The sequence below is a fragment of the Pelodiscus sinensis genome, chromosome 21 (assembly GCF_049634645.1).
Source record: "Pelodiscus sinensis isolate JC-2024 chromosome 21, ASM4963464v1, whole genome shotgun sequence".
NCBI lineage: Eukaryota > Metazoa > Chordata > Testudines > Trionychidae > Pelodiscus > Pelodiscus sinensis.
In genome coordinates, this window is record NC_134731.1 from 8612843 (window position 1) to 8626239 (window position 13397).

At 44.7% G+C, this 13397-nt stretch overlaps 1 protein-coding gene across 10 annotated transcripts in view; it reads right to left on the reverse strand.

Annotated features, from left to right (window-relative positions):
- ACACA (acetyl-CoA carboxylase alpha) overlaps nt 1-13397 on the reverse strand; it is a 229179-nt gene that overhangs the window by 51225 nt on the left and 164557 nt on the right. For all 10 annotated transcript variants that reach the window (XM_075904774.1, XM_075904771.1, XM_075904768.1 and 7 more), the window contains 5 exons: nt 11758-11901; nt 10801-10921; nt 4790-4886; nt 1990-2086; nt 659-794 (listed from right to left, as the gene is read on the reverse strand). In XM_075904774.1, the coding sequence (XP_075760889.1) occupies nt 659-794; nt 1990-2086; nt 4790-4886; nt 10801-10921; nt 11758-11901 (595 nt within the window). The remainder of the gene's footprint in view (nt 1-658; nt 795-1989; nt 2087-4789; nt 4887-10800; nt 10922-11757; nt 11902-13397) is intronic.

Sequence of the window (13397 nt, forward strand, 5' to 3'; positions counted from 1 at the left end):
TGAGGGAAACCTGGGAGGAGAGAACAGATCACTGTAGGCAGGGAGTCACCCCTCCTCATCTCCCAAACCTCACTCTTGCACTCTTTCCACCCCTAGCCTCCTGCACCCCTCTAGCCCTCCTGAAGGACCTGGGTAATGCCGGGTAAGTCTGCAAGTGCCCAAATGAATCTGTTAAGTCTTTAAGGTGCCATGGGACTCCTTGTTGTTTGTGCAGATACCAACTAACATGGCTTCCCTTCTGAGTCTAGACCTACAAAGTTACCCCTCTTCATAAGAATTCTGTAAGGCAAGACCAATTTGCCTTCAAGATTCCTCCAGTCAGCTCTTGTCCACATTGTGTAAGAGAGCTAGGCTCCAGGCCACAACCACAGAAGATGAAGCAGGTGTCCTACTACCGAGGTCTGCGTGAGCTACTAGGAGAAGGTAGGTGTGCACTGATTACACAGGACTACTAAGAGACGAAGCTGCTCTCTGCTATAACAAATGTCAACTGGGGAGGAAAAAAAATACCTGTAATCCTGAGGGGAAGTTGTTGTCAGTTTGAGCATCTCTCACAACCTTTAATTCTGCATCCCCATAAGAACAGTTTGTTGCTCTTAGGAACCAAACAGCCCGTCATCCCCACCACATGAAAATATATCCAGGGTTTGATAATCACCTTTCATTCCACCAGAAAAGCCTCTCCAGTTGGCAAAGACCATCAGAGGGAGCCCCTCCCGGTTAAAGTCTTTGATCGCCTGAGCAGTCTTGAAGGCAGAGTCTGGGAACCACACCTGACCAGCCTGTTGGATTATCTGTTGGGGGGGGAAATGGGTAAGACTTGAATGGTTTAACAACGAGAGAGTTACTATAAGAAGAAAACAGATACAGCAAGAGCGGGAATCTGAAACCAATGCTGACAAGCGTACCAACCCGTTATAAATATTACAGATGCACTGTGAGAATGACATGCAAAGGAACAAAAGGGCACCTCCTCTAGGGGTACATCTACACTGCAAACTTATTTAGGAATAAGCTTTTCTGGAAGTTCTTATCCTTATTTTGAAATACAGAGTCCACACTACAGGGAAGCCTCAAAATTAGTGCCAGGCAGGCTCCCCTAATGTAGACGTGATATCTCGACTTAAGAGCCCCAGGAGGCACTGGGGAGGAAGAACTTTAGAATGGCCCTGGAAAAGAGCTATTTCAACATAGCAGCAGTGAAACGTCCACACACGCCCTCTTCCAAAAAAGCTTTTTCGGAAAAGTGCTCATTCCTCGTGGAATAAGGTTTACCAATGTCAGAAAAAGCCATCCATTATTTTGACTTTCTTTCGCCATAACGCAATTGCAGTGTGGATGCTAGTATTGTTTTAGGGCGTAACGGCCATTATTCCGGGAAAATGGTGCAGTGTAGACGCACCCTATGAGTTTACAAAGTAAGATGCTGATCCTGCAACTGACTTCACGTGAGCAGATCTCTGCGTGCAGAGAGCACTCCATGGACTTCCGGGCACTAAGAGAAAAGGAGGCAAAATGATCATTAAGGAGGAGGAAGCAGGAGGCAAGAGGGGGAAGGTAGAGAAAAGGAGTGGGAACATTAAAAAAAGCAGCAAGAATTTCAGAAATGGAGGTGTCATGGCCAGAGGGGGAGGAGGAGGATTTTTGCTTCCTGGGTTTTCTGATTCTCAGATTTGTGCTTCAGCCAGAAGATTATTCCCTTCTCCCAAAAGAGAGCAGGGTCGGCTCCACTAGAGATAAGCCATCTCCTGCCTATATATTTGCTATACACCTGACTGTCTCTCTGTACAGAGTTAGCCAGCAAAACAGCACATTCACCAGCTCTAGCCGCAGCATATTAACATACGGACAGAGGCCGATCAGTGCCTTGTCTTCCACCTATATTGTATGGGGCCAATCTTCCAATAAACACAAAGGAAATATCCGAAGAGGCATCTGCAGAGAATGACTTTATCCACATCCCAACCTATGGTCAACAGCAAAACATGCCTTGGCCTCAGAGTCCAGATTTGCAGGATCCGCAGGGATACTTAGCTCCACCGTTCTGGTTTCTACAGCAACTACTCCGACAGGTATTCCTCCAAGTCTGAAAAAGGAGGAGACACATCAAAACCCATGTATTTTATCATTCAACAACTAGTCATTTTTTCTACTCTTGAACCAAAACGCTCGGAAACAAAAACAAGTGACAAAATGCAAATAAATGGAAGGTGAGGCAGTCTGGTCTCTCTGAAGAGCCCAAGCATGTGGCTGGATCGTGCTGGATTTGCCTCTCTGAGAAGAAGACCTATTTATAAAAGTAACACTGTACCTCCCAACAAACCAGGGCAGGACAAACAAAAGCCTCGCATTTTAAACTACGTGCGTGACAGTTATGCAGCAGCACAGGGCTGCATCTCTCCTCACATGCCACCATACAGATGTTCAGAACACCTGGCTTAAAACAGGAAATAAAACCTTGAAGGCCCAGCCTTCTGAGCTCCCCCTTTACAATCACAATGATCTTGCTTCCCACTACCAGTTGATCAAAACCACTATAATGCCACAGGTATTATAGAAGACTGCATAACCCATCCACCCCAATTGCCCTGCACACTTTACAAGGACCCCCCCGAAAGGGAGGAATGGTGATGGGCAGAAGGAATGTTAGTGTTTTATCTATTAACCTTCAGATCTGCTGGGCCATTGCAGGAAGTGGGGGGTATAATGGAGACTGGCATATGAACACAAAGAGGCAGGGTAGTGTGTGTATGGGGGAGGGGCAACGCAGCCTCACTCTCCATTCAGTCTAACAACTTTCTAAAACAAAAGGCATCTGCTTGTGGCAACAGCTGCTTGCAATGGCTTCATGATGTTGCACGAAGGAGAGTCCCAGCAGAGACGACCCCTCTACTCAGCCATCTCAAGTTGGATGACAAGCACCCCAGACACCAAAGCGACACGGCCGATGTGCGCTAGGGGGGTTGAAAATATTCCTATTCACAATGATTAAGAGTCCAGCTGGAAACTCGTAATTGCAGAAGCCGTCTTAAATCGGTAACTTATAACGTCTATATTAGGGCCCATGTGACCTAATAAAGAACATCTTTAGCCAAGTATTACAGTTATTTATTGAACTTGAAAACAGCTCAAAACAACTTCTGTTTTCCATTATACTTCATATAAATTTCATCTGGCTAGCACATGAAGATGCTACATCTTGTTTTATAGTGTGTCCCTGGACAAGTTGCCCTGGAATAATAAAAGACAATTTACAGCCAACAGCACACATATTCCAAACATACATACAAAAGATGAGTTTTGGCAGCACTTACAGGAACAATCCCAGAAGACTACATTCATATTTATTTTTTCAAAATGCCACTGGCTTTTGAAAGAAGTCAGCTCCATTTGTATTGTGTGTAGGAGACTGCGTCCAACAGAGCTCAGAATGTATCGGATGAAAAGAAGGTAAAAGTGAAGGCAAGGATATTCCTGAACAAAGATGGACTGGCTTCACTAAATAACTGATTTTGTCTAGGATGTTTGTCTACCTGTACAGCTGTTAGATGATTATAACACTTTGCACTTACATAGGATTATTAAAGAATCTTACACAGATTAAATTGGAGGGGTAGGTTTTGGTTTTTATGCACATTTTCTAGATGGGAGAAACTGAGGTATGGAAAGATTTCAGGATTTCCTCAAGGCCAAACAGCAAATCAGAGGCTGAACCAGCGGGAATTCTTGCTCCTAGTTCTCTGTTCTCTCTAGTAGAAAATATCCTTGACCAGAGCTGAGAGGGAAATTTATGAGGACTGGTTCCTGTGCCACTGCTCTTAGCACAGGATAATACTCCATCCATTTGGAGCAGCTTTATTTAGAAGGGAAACAGACAAAGAAACACACAATGCCACTGATTATTTTAATGACGACAATGACAACAACAGAAGACTCAAATTCTGGGCCTAAATGGATGAATCGTTCTGCAAGATTTGCCATCTGATGGCTTTTCCTTCTTGGAGCATGAAGGTGGAAGAAGCTACTCTACTGAAAGAGCTACAAAGGCTGGAATTATTTTCAAGTCTGGGATCTAAATCTCAAATGAACCTGGTGTGTTTGAGAATCTCAAGCCAGGTGCCACTTGCCACAACGATAAGGGAAAGTGATTGTCCTAGAGAGGAAGGCGAGCACCAGATGCAAGTCCCCAGGGCCGCGTGTCTTTGCAATGTCGAGCTAGACTGTGATCAGTCTTGGCAGGTGCTAGTTTGGAAAACGCGGCAGGTTTTTCTATGCTGGGATCACTGCTGAGTGACTCACTTTTCAGAGAGGGTAATAAAATGTAATAGAAACTTCAGTCCTACTTGGAAATAATAAGTAGGCATCCCAGCAGTTTGCAGTTTCTTCCAGTCTACTTCAGTTATAGCTGGACCGTTTTTGCAAGTCAAATGTGGTTGTGAATCAGTATAGTCCTCCGACTACTCAAAATTACGTCAGAGCCAGAATGGGAGCCCTCTCTCCTACGATATATAGTGAAAAGGTGTGTCCTTGAAAAACCCCCTCTTGCCCACCCACGTATACTTTTCCCATGCAACATTATAGAAAGTGAAAGTTATCTAGCATCCTAGGTTAGACGCAAGGAATTATCAGGACATGCTCAATTCACGGAGCAGAGAGGTGTTCTGCTGAGGATTAATTTGTTAGACACATACATCCTCTCCCCAGTTTTGGCAGAATGTGTCAGCACAAACACAAAGCATCAGTAAAAGCTAAATTTCTACAAAGGTCTAAAAAGCCTGTGGATACTTACCTAGCTCTGCCAACCACAACTGTTTGTGCCCAGGGCTGCATGATCTCTAGAAATGATCCATTGTCAAAGAAACCACTTAACCACTGGCCTTTTTGCACTACAAAAAGGAAACATCAGAAAGAGAGGGGAAAAGAATATAAAAAGCAGTCAAAATTGTAGCAAGACTCTAATTTAACAACTTGAGGCTGGGCTGGTGAGTTTTTCCTTTTTTTTTTTTTTGGTCTGTTTAGTTTAAAAAACAGATTATAAGGGAGCATTAGACTGCGAACATTTGTCTGCCTTCAGTCATCATGTCCTATTTCATTTGCTAGTCTGCATAAAGAGAGTCATTTATCAGCAAAGGCATCATTTATTGTTAAACGATGGGGTTTAGATAGCAGAGGGACTTTGCATGCTTTTAAATAAATAACTCTGGGTTTTTGAAGACACTGCAAACATTTGTCAAAAGGCAGCCAAGTCATTAAAGACATTGTTTTTCAAAATGCCTATTTCTATTTTAAAAACCTAGCTTACAATTTTCTTTAGATTCTGCCAAAAAGGATACAGACAGACACACTTAAGAATAAATAAGCTAATGATATTTGAACATTAGACACTGCATTTGTGGGTCTGCCAGACATTCTGTTGATTCAGTCCTATTATTTCTCCACTACGTATGGCCCATAAAGCGAATCCTTGCTCTACTAAAGATATACTACATAGTATGCGTGTTCGTCCCACGCTCCTCCAGATGCTATAGAAAACAATAGCTGACATACTAGATCAGGCTCTCTGTTCAAGTCCATTTCCCAGTAAACAGTGATGGCCAATGCTTCAAAGAAACAACTCTTTTCTGATTGGGCTCCTAGAGAATTGTGCAATGCTGAGGAAAAAGAAATCCTTCCTGACCTCTGAAGAAAATTAAGCTCATGCCCTGAAGCATGATTACCTTGACTACGAACTACACATAACTGGTTATAAAGTTATCTGGTGCTCAATAAGAGGAATCCATTCTCTTCCTTAATTCTCTCCTAGATCAGTGTCTGCAACAGACTGATCGTACACCCTGGGTCAAGCAGCATACATGTTGACTGGTATAGTATGTGCATTTAAAGCAGCTGATGATCATGTAGCAAAGAGCAGGACCTTCAGTAACTCCTGCAATCACAGGGGATTAAAGTATATTTTATGTATATCATTTAGAGACCGTTCTTTGATTCTCACCAATGTAATATCTGCCCGTCCCTTATTACAAGGGGAGGGGGGTGAGCCTTGTTGCTACACATCTGCAAGGCAGAATGCAATACCATTACCTGCATTCTACAGCGTTTAAGTAACCCAGCTCTCCTGGTTCTAAGTCCTGTGCTGTCACCACAAGACTACCCTTTCTTCCTGCCTTTATCACATTTCTATGGACAGTCATCAAGCCAAGCACTTCCAGAAACAGCAAAGAAGCTGTATCCTTTTATGACTCACAAGACTTGCACTTGCCTGTGTAAAAATAAGGGCAATCAAGGGTCAGGTTTTAGGGTGCAAGGGGCAACAATGCACCATTATTAGAGGATGGGCCCTAGATGCAAAGTTTGGACCCAAATCTACCTTCCGAACACAGATGTCTAACACTGGATATGGGCTGACTGTGACATTCAGCTCTGCATTCATGTTAAGTCCAGGGTGGTGAAATCCAGGATTTTAGTTAAGGCCATCTCTAATGAGCAGGCAAGGGCGTTATGGAGGGATTTGACTTCTCTCTGTTCCTGGCCACCACCAGATTCAACAGCAACAAAAGACATGAAATTCACAGAGGTCACCGCTCTGGTTTCTGCAGTCCTCCAGACAGTAGAAGCTGCAAGCACCACGTTATGGCAGTCAAGATACTCCACCCACCTAGGCAATACAGATTACTTTGCGGGTAGCTGCTTTTTAGCTAGCCCCCACAAAGCTTGTACCAGAACACAACCTCTCAGCTTTGCCCCTTGGCACGCAGCTTCTGAGCAATGCTTTAATTTGAACAAGCACCTCTGCCTCTGCAAACCCAAGTCTAAAACCAATTAAAAGTGGAGATCCAAGCGAGCTAACCTCTGCTGACTTAAACAGGATGGAGAGTGTTTTATCAAGACCAAACTTGTAATTACTGTGTTCTACATTCCTTGCCTCCCTGGCCCCACTGTAAAATGTGACCATCCATTTCAAAATTATCTCTTTATCATGGGCCCAAAGCTGATCGTTTAGATTCTGGCCTCGTGTCGGGCGTCAGTTTGAAGAATATCACAGCACTATCTCCTCTAATAAATGGCTTTAACTTTTCACCTAGGAGATATCTGCTTTAACTTATCACGGAGAATCATCTGCTTTCCTTAACGCTTCCACTAAATTAAAATCTGAAGTCACTCGATTTGGAAGCTGGTGTTAGCTGCACTCAGACAGCTGGATGAATTACTGGAGAGATGATGAAAAAATATTATCCAAAACCGGAAAACTTAGTTTATCACAAATCTCATTTTATCCCTCAAAACTCATTAATAACAGCAGGGATAATGGTCACCTAGTTTGTGGCTTGTACGCACATCTCTTGCACGCCTCCAAAAGGGAGCGGCAGGGGTTCGAGCTTTTGCAATGGTTCCAATCCAATTATTTTGTGAGGTCTGCCAAGCTAGTTAGAGATGGATTCCTTTATGATAAAGGCTTTTTATCTGGGGGGCTTTACATAACAGAAATGGGACAATTCCCTAATTATAAAAGGCAGCTCTGCATTGCAAACATGCTCTTTTAAGTACTCAGAACTTACATGTGTGGGTCAGCTTTGTTTAGGTCTTTTCAAATATGTTTATTTCAGAATCTCTTAGATTCCCCTCCTTGCTCCAACACTTTCACTTTCCTTTCCAACAGTAACATGCCCATGGCTTCCTGGTTAGTTACAGAAGCAGAGGAGAATATTTCCAGTCCAGAAGCAAACCTGGGTAGCATCAGGGTCATTTTTCAAACTCAAATGTATAATGTATATTGCAATAAATAAATAATCAATCCAGGGTGTGGTAGCCAGTTTGCCAAGAGGACCCATGACACATTGAGATCAAGGCCAGGCCTTTCATCTCACAAGGCATTTTCTTTTTAATCTTAACGGAAATAAAATCAGCCAAGACATCAGGGCTAAGTCCACGAGAAAATGTCATGTGGAATGTCTACTCCCGATTGCCATTCAAGCCCCAACTGCTCTCAGATGTGTTCAATGCAGAATGTAAAGTAAAACCATTCTATTTGGGGGAAGGTGAAACAAGGAGAGGGGGAAAGAATTATGCACAATCATTAGGGAATTTCACAAACACAAGTAGAACCAGTACAAACTTTCAAACGACCTACATGACTCCGAGGGGTAGCTTTGTGAGAGTCTGTAACTTCAAAAAAACAGAAACCCCCACAAATGAGTAGTCCTGTAGCCCTTAGACTAATAAAAATGTATATAGTATCATGGGGTTTCATGGGCAAAATCCACTTCTGAAGAAGTATCACGGAGGTGCTTCTGAAGAAGTGGGTTTTGTCCACGAAAGCTCATGATATATATTTGTTAGTCTCTAAGGTGCAACAGGACTGTGTGTTTTTTTTACATGACTTCAACACCAAAGTCCAATTTCAGAACGGACTTATGCATTTGAAACCTCTGTATGATTGAAACTCAATGAAACCTGGGGCCTGTCTACACTTCAAATGCTATAGCAACGCAGCTGTGCTGTAACACTGCTTCAGTGTGATCACTCATCAGCCACAGGCAGAATCCACCTCCAAGAGGTCTATCTAGCACTATCTACACTGTGGGTTAGATGTTCAAAAGCATCAGGGAGTAGCGGAGTTACAGACTAACTGGAAAAACTTAAACAACAAATAGTCTAGCAGCACCTTAAAGGCTAACAACACATGCAGATGGTATCATGAGCTTTGTGGGTACAACCCACTTCTTCAGATGAATGGAGCATTAAAGTCCAGATCCAAGAATAAATAAGGGGAAGGGGGGGGGGGAATGAATTAGAGTGTTCAAGTTACAAAAAGTTCTTAGCTTCTTGTAATTTGAACACACTAATTCATTTTTTTCTCCCTTCCTGCCCACCCCTCTCCCTTATTTATTCTTGGATCTGGACTTTTAATGCTCCATTCATCTGAAGTGGGTTCTATCCACGAAAGCTCATTAACATCCAAGCCACAGTGGGTTAGGACAGCTTAACTACATCACTCTCAGCATGGATTTTATCTTGGCTGACCTAACTTTTTAATGCAGAACAGGCCTGAAGTCCCAAGGCCTGGTGTACACCTAAAACATGCCAACCAAGGAGGCTATGAAAAATTTCACCTTTGGAGCCTGTGTCTACACTTGCAATTAATGGACAAAACTTTTGTTGTTCGCGGGTGCTTAAATCCCCTCCTCCCTTCCCCCCCACACAAACACAAACACCCAGAATGACAAAAGTTTTGCCACGGCAAGAACAAGTATAAACGCTGCTTTGTCCGCAGGAGCGCTCTGCTGATGACAAACCAAAAGACACTCAATGGGGGCTAGTATTTTGCTGGCAAAAAGTACTGATGAACAGCATTTATGCATGCTGACTTATAGGCTATGTCTAGACTGCAAGCCTCTTTCGAAAGAGAGCGTCTAGACTGCACGTTGAACTTTCGAAAAAGCGGCTTGCTTTTTCGAAAGAAAGCATCCAGTGGGTCTGGATGCTCTCTTTTGAAGAAGCCCTATTTACATTGAAGAACGCCTTCTTACGAAAGAGGAACTTTCGAAAGAAGGCGTTCTTCCTTGTGAAATGAGGTTTACCGCCATCGAAAGAAAAGCCGCGTTCTTTCGATTTAATTTCGAAAGAACGCGGCTTGAGTCTGGACGCAGGGGAAGTTTTTTCGGAAAAAGGCTACTTTTCCCGAAAAAACCCCTGAGTCTGGACACAGCCTTAGTGTGTCAATACAGTCTTGTTGCAAAAAGCTGTGCCGTGTAGACATAACCTGAGTGATGTACTTAGGTCAACCTATCCAATCCCCATAGCCCCCAGTAGATGGGGCTAGGTAGACGGAAGAATTTGCTCTTTGAAACAGGACTAATCAAAGCAAGTTAACGAACTGTTAATGGGTGTCAGCAGGGTCCATGTGGACAGTTGGCAGTGTCACATCTCAGCTTGCTGAGGTGTAAATGTTTGTGCAGGGAAGCTGTAAGTCATGGAGGTGCTTTTGACAATTTTATGCTTAGTTTGGTTGCAGTAGGTCACCTATTAAAATATTTGTATTTAGTAATGCTGGAGCTTGCCAAATTTAACCTACTGTTTTTAATCATCTTCTCACCTGGATTTCTACTATAGAACATCTGACACACACAGAGCCTGAACAGACAAACCCTTATGTGACTAGTCCTGACTCTCACAGATAACTCCATAGATTTCAGTGGGACTACGTGCATGAGTAAGAACTATCCAAGCGAGTAAGCGTTTCTAGTACAAAAAAAGAGTCATCACAGACAACGTCATCCACGCAGTGGCTTCGGTCCACTTAAAACTGAGCTGGCTGCTACTACAGTGTATCCCCACCCTTCTAATTTGTAACCACGCTGCTCTGATGATAGTAGGCAGCAGTCACTCAGTAGAGCAGTGTTTCTTAAACTGTGTTCCGTGGCACACCAGTGTGCCACGAGGCAGTCGGAGGTGTGCTGCGGAGAACAACAGAGTTCAAAATGGCTGCCCTTGAAGGGGCAGGCAACTTTTTTTTTTGGCTCAATAACTTCCCACCCTCAACCACCCTTTTTCTGGGTGGGGGAGGGGTGTCAAAAAAATCCTTGGTGTTCCTCATAAAATTATTGTTTGGTGTTCCTTGGTCTTAAAAAATTTAAGAAACACTGCAGTAGAGGATCATTAGGGTACTATCAATAACTGGTAAATGCCAACGTTACTTTAGTGTAGGACGTATTTTGGAGGGTCGGCTGTCATTTTAATGGCAGTAGAGATCTTGAAACCAGTTGAACTATCACACCGCCTGTGTGACCAAGATGTACGTACTTGGATTAGGACGTCCGGCCAGCATCCACCGGGGATCATAAGGCGTCTTGGTGGGAACGAACTCAATGACCCTGTCTATAGGATCTTTGATGGTGAGGGTGGGCACCGGGCTTGATACGCTCTAAAACAGACAACAAAAAAATGGGATAGATTGTCATACAGCATCCATGGCTCTTCCCCAAACATCGGAAATGCAAATGAACCGACGGATGTTCTCCCTGTGGCATGTTACTGCCCTCTTTCCAGAGGGTCCCAATGAGTGCAGCATCCCAATGTCTTTGCAAAGGTCTGAAGGAGATGCTACATTGACTTTGACGCTAGTGTAAGACTGCACTTGGCCTATTTTGCTCTTGGTTCACTCTTCAGCTTCTGGTACTGCCAGCATCTACGGGGCTGGCGATTTAGTTTTCAAAAGGTGGCCAAAGCCACCTGGCTCGTGCCACCCACTCTTTCCAGGAGGAAGGTGACCTAGGCGTTCACCTGCCTGCACAGCAACTCACACGCATGGTAACTACTGTATGTAACTGCTGGGGAGCAGGAGCGGCCTGAGGCGGGCTGCGGCAGCTGGCACCCCAGGCGGAACACGCGATCGGCACCCCTGCCTGCACAGCCATCAATGGGCCGTCAAGGGGGTGACGTCATCACCGGGCACCCTGTGATGTCATCATCGGGCGCCGTCAAAGGCAGTGCCCTAGGCAACGGCCAAGTCAGCCGATAGCCGCAGGCCACCCCTGCTGCGGAGGGGGACCCTTTAGAATCTTTCTTACCAAAGTACAGTGGATTGTCATGTAAAAACCCTGTGGAACAGATTACTGTGGCCAATTTGCTAGTGGGGTGACGTGCACAGGAAACGGGCAGTTCTCCAGTGGCCCCTGCAGCGCCCCAAAGACCTGAGGTCAGTGAATGCCACTAACAAGCACATGCAATGGCCCCATGCACTGCTGCCCCAAGACTTACCTTGGGCATATAGGACAGCCACTGCAGAATGCTGTAGACGCCTTCAAAATCATCACACACAGTGCTGTGCGTCACGCCATTGTTGTGCATGATCTGGATCCCGCCCAGCTGGTTGTTTGAGGTGTACACCTCCCGTCCGAGCACCTTTCGAAAGAGGAACGAAAGGGTCAGACAATAGGAAAGGGAAACAGAGAACCTCTGATCAGCCTGTCCCATGGCCAGTCCACTCTTCCAGCTAGCCCTTCTGCTCCAACCACCATTGCTGGGGCAGCTAGACCATCTCTAGGGTGCTATACAAACAGTCCCTCACCCGTCACCTTTTACGGGTGGGGAAACTGAGGCACGGGGCAGTGTCATGACTAGCCTTCAGTGGCACAGCCAGAGAGGGGCAGGGCTGGGATGAGAACCCAGGTCTCCAGAGGTTAGTTCACTCGCCTAGAGCTGCCCTCGTGCAGAACGGAGCAGCGGAACAGACACATTTAGGCCTTCAAGGGGGAAAAGCAGCCTGGCACAAAAGCCATACAAAGAACGAGCGGCTCCTTGGAGGGACAGGAAAATGAGACTGACTGCTGGACTTTCAATCCTCTTCCGAGCCTCCATCTCTAATCTCAGCCCAGGCACTGCAGCTCTTTTCTCATTCTCCTGCTGTCTCTTTCCATTTGCCCTCTCACTGACTGATACACTGATCTCTCGGTCACTCGGCTTTCTGCTCCACTGAGTCCATATTACTAATAACACCTCTGCCACAGCCAGTTTACCTCATGAAGGCAGGAGCACATCATTACAAAATAAACTCATAACTTTGACATTCTAGCAAATACACGCCGTTTGTTATTTTTATGGCTTGAGTCTCTCTAACAGGCAGAGGGCACAACATACCTGTTACATTTAGCTCTTAAACACATTCACACCAATCCCTGTTCCCCTCCCCCCACTCCAAAACAACAACAGCAGCAGCAGCTAGATTTTGGGGGAAGGGGCTGTGAGCAGACGGTGGGGTGGGGGAGAACAGAAAAGGCAGCACATTTTAGTCATTTAGGGCAGCACTGTCACGGAGGAAGAGAGGTTTGGATCTGGTTTCACCTTCGCAAAATGACTTGAAGTTCTAAAACATAGGGAATGAAACCCATCTTGTTTAGAAAGATTTCCAGAAAATTAATCGGGGGCTTAATTATTTAAAAGTTTTCTTTACAATAAAAAGGTGTTGAAATTATTCTGAGACACAGGATATGAACTCTGGCGTTCCTGGCTCCCACCCCTTTATTCTCCCAACCCCCCCAAAAGTCTCGTGCCAGCATTTATTCACACCCCCTCACCCCCACCCAAGTTGGGAAGCCAGGAGTAAAGATTTAGATTCAGGGACAGAGAAAGAGCAGCCCCCAGATGTAAGACACAAGTCCGGCTAACCTCTTCCACAGAGGAAAAGAAAAAAATTCAACTCCCTATCTTCAAATGAATGCAAAACGTACATACATGCAAAATGGGCCACTGCTTATCTAGAGACACTGTAGACGGCTCCAGTTTACCGCAGCTGACAGGCTATGAAAACAGCCTAATATACTGCCTGCTCTTGCCCTTAAATCCCTTTTTGGAGATCAAGATAAATATGCAGTTGCTTTTCCCGAGTACTCCCGACATTT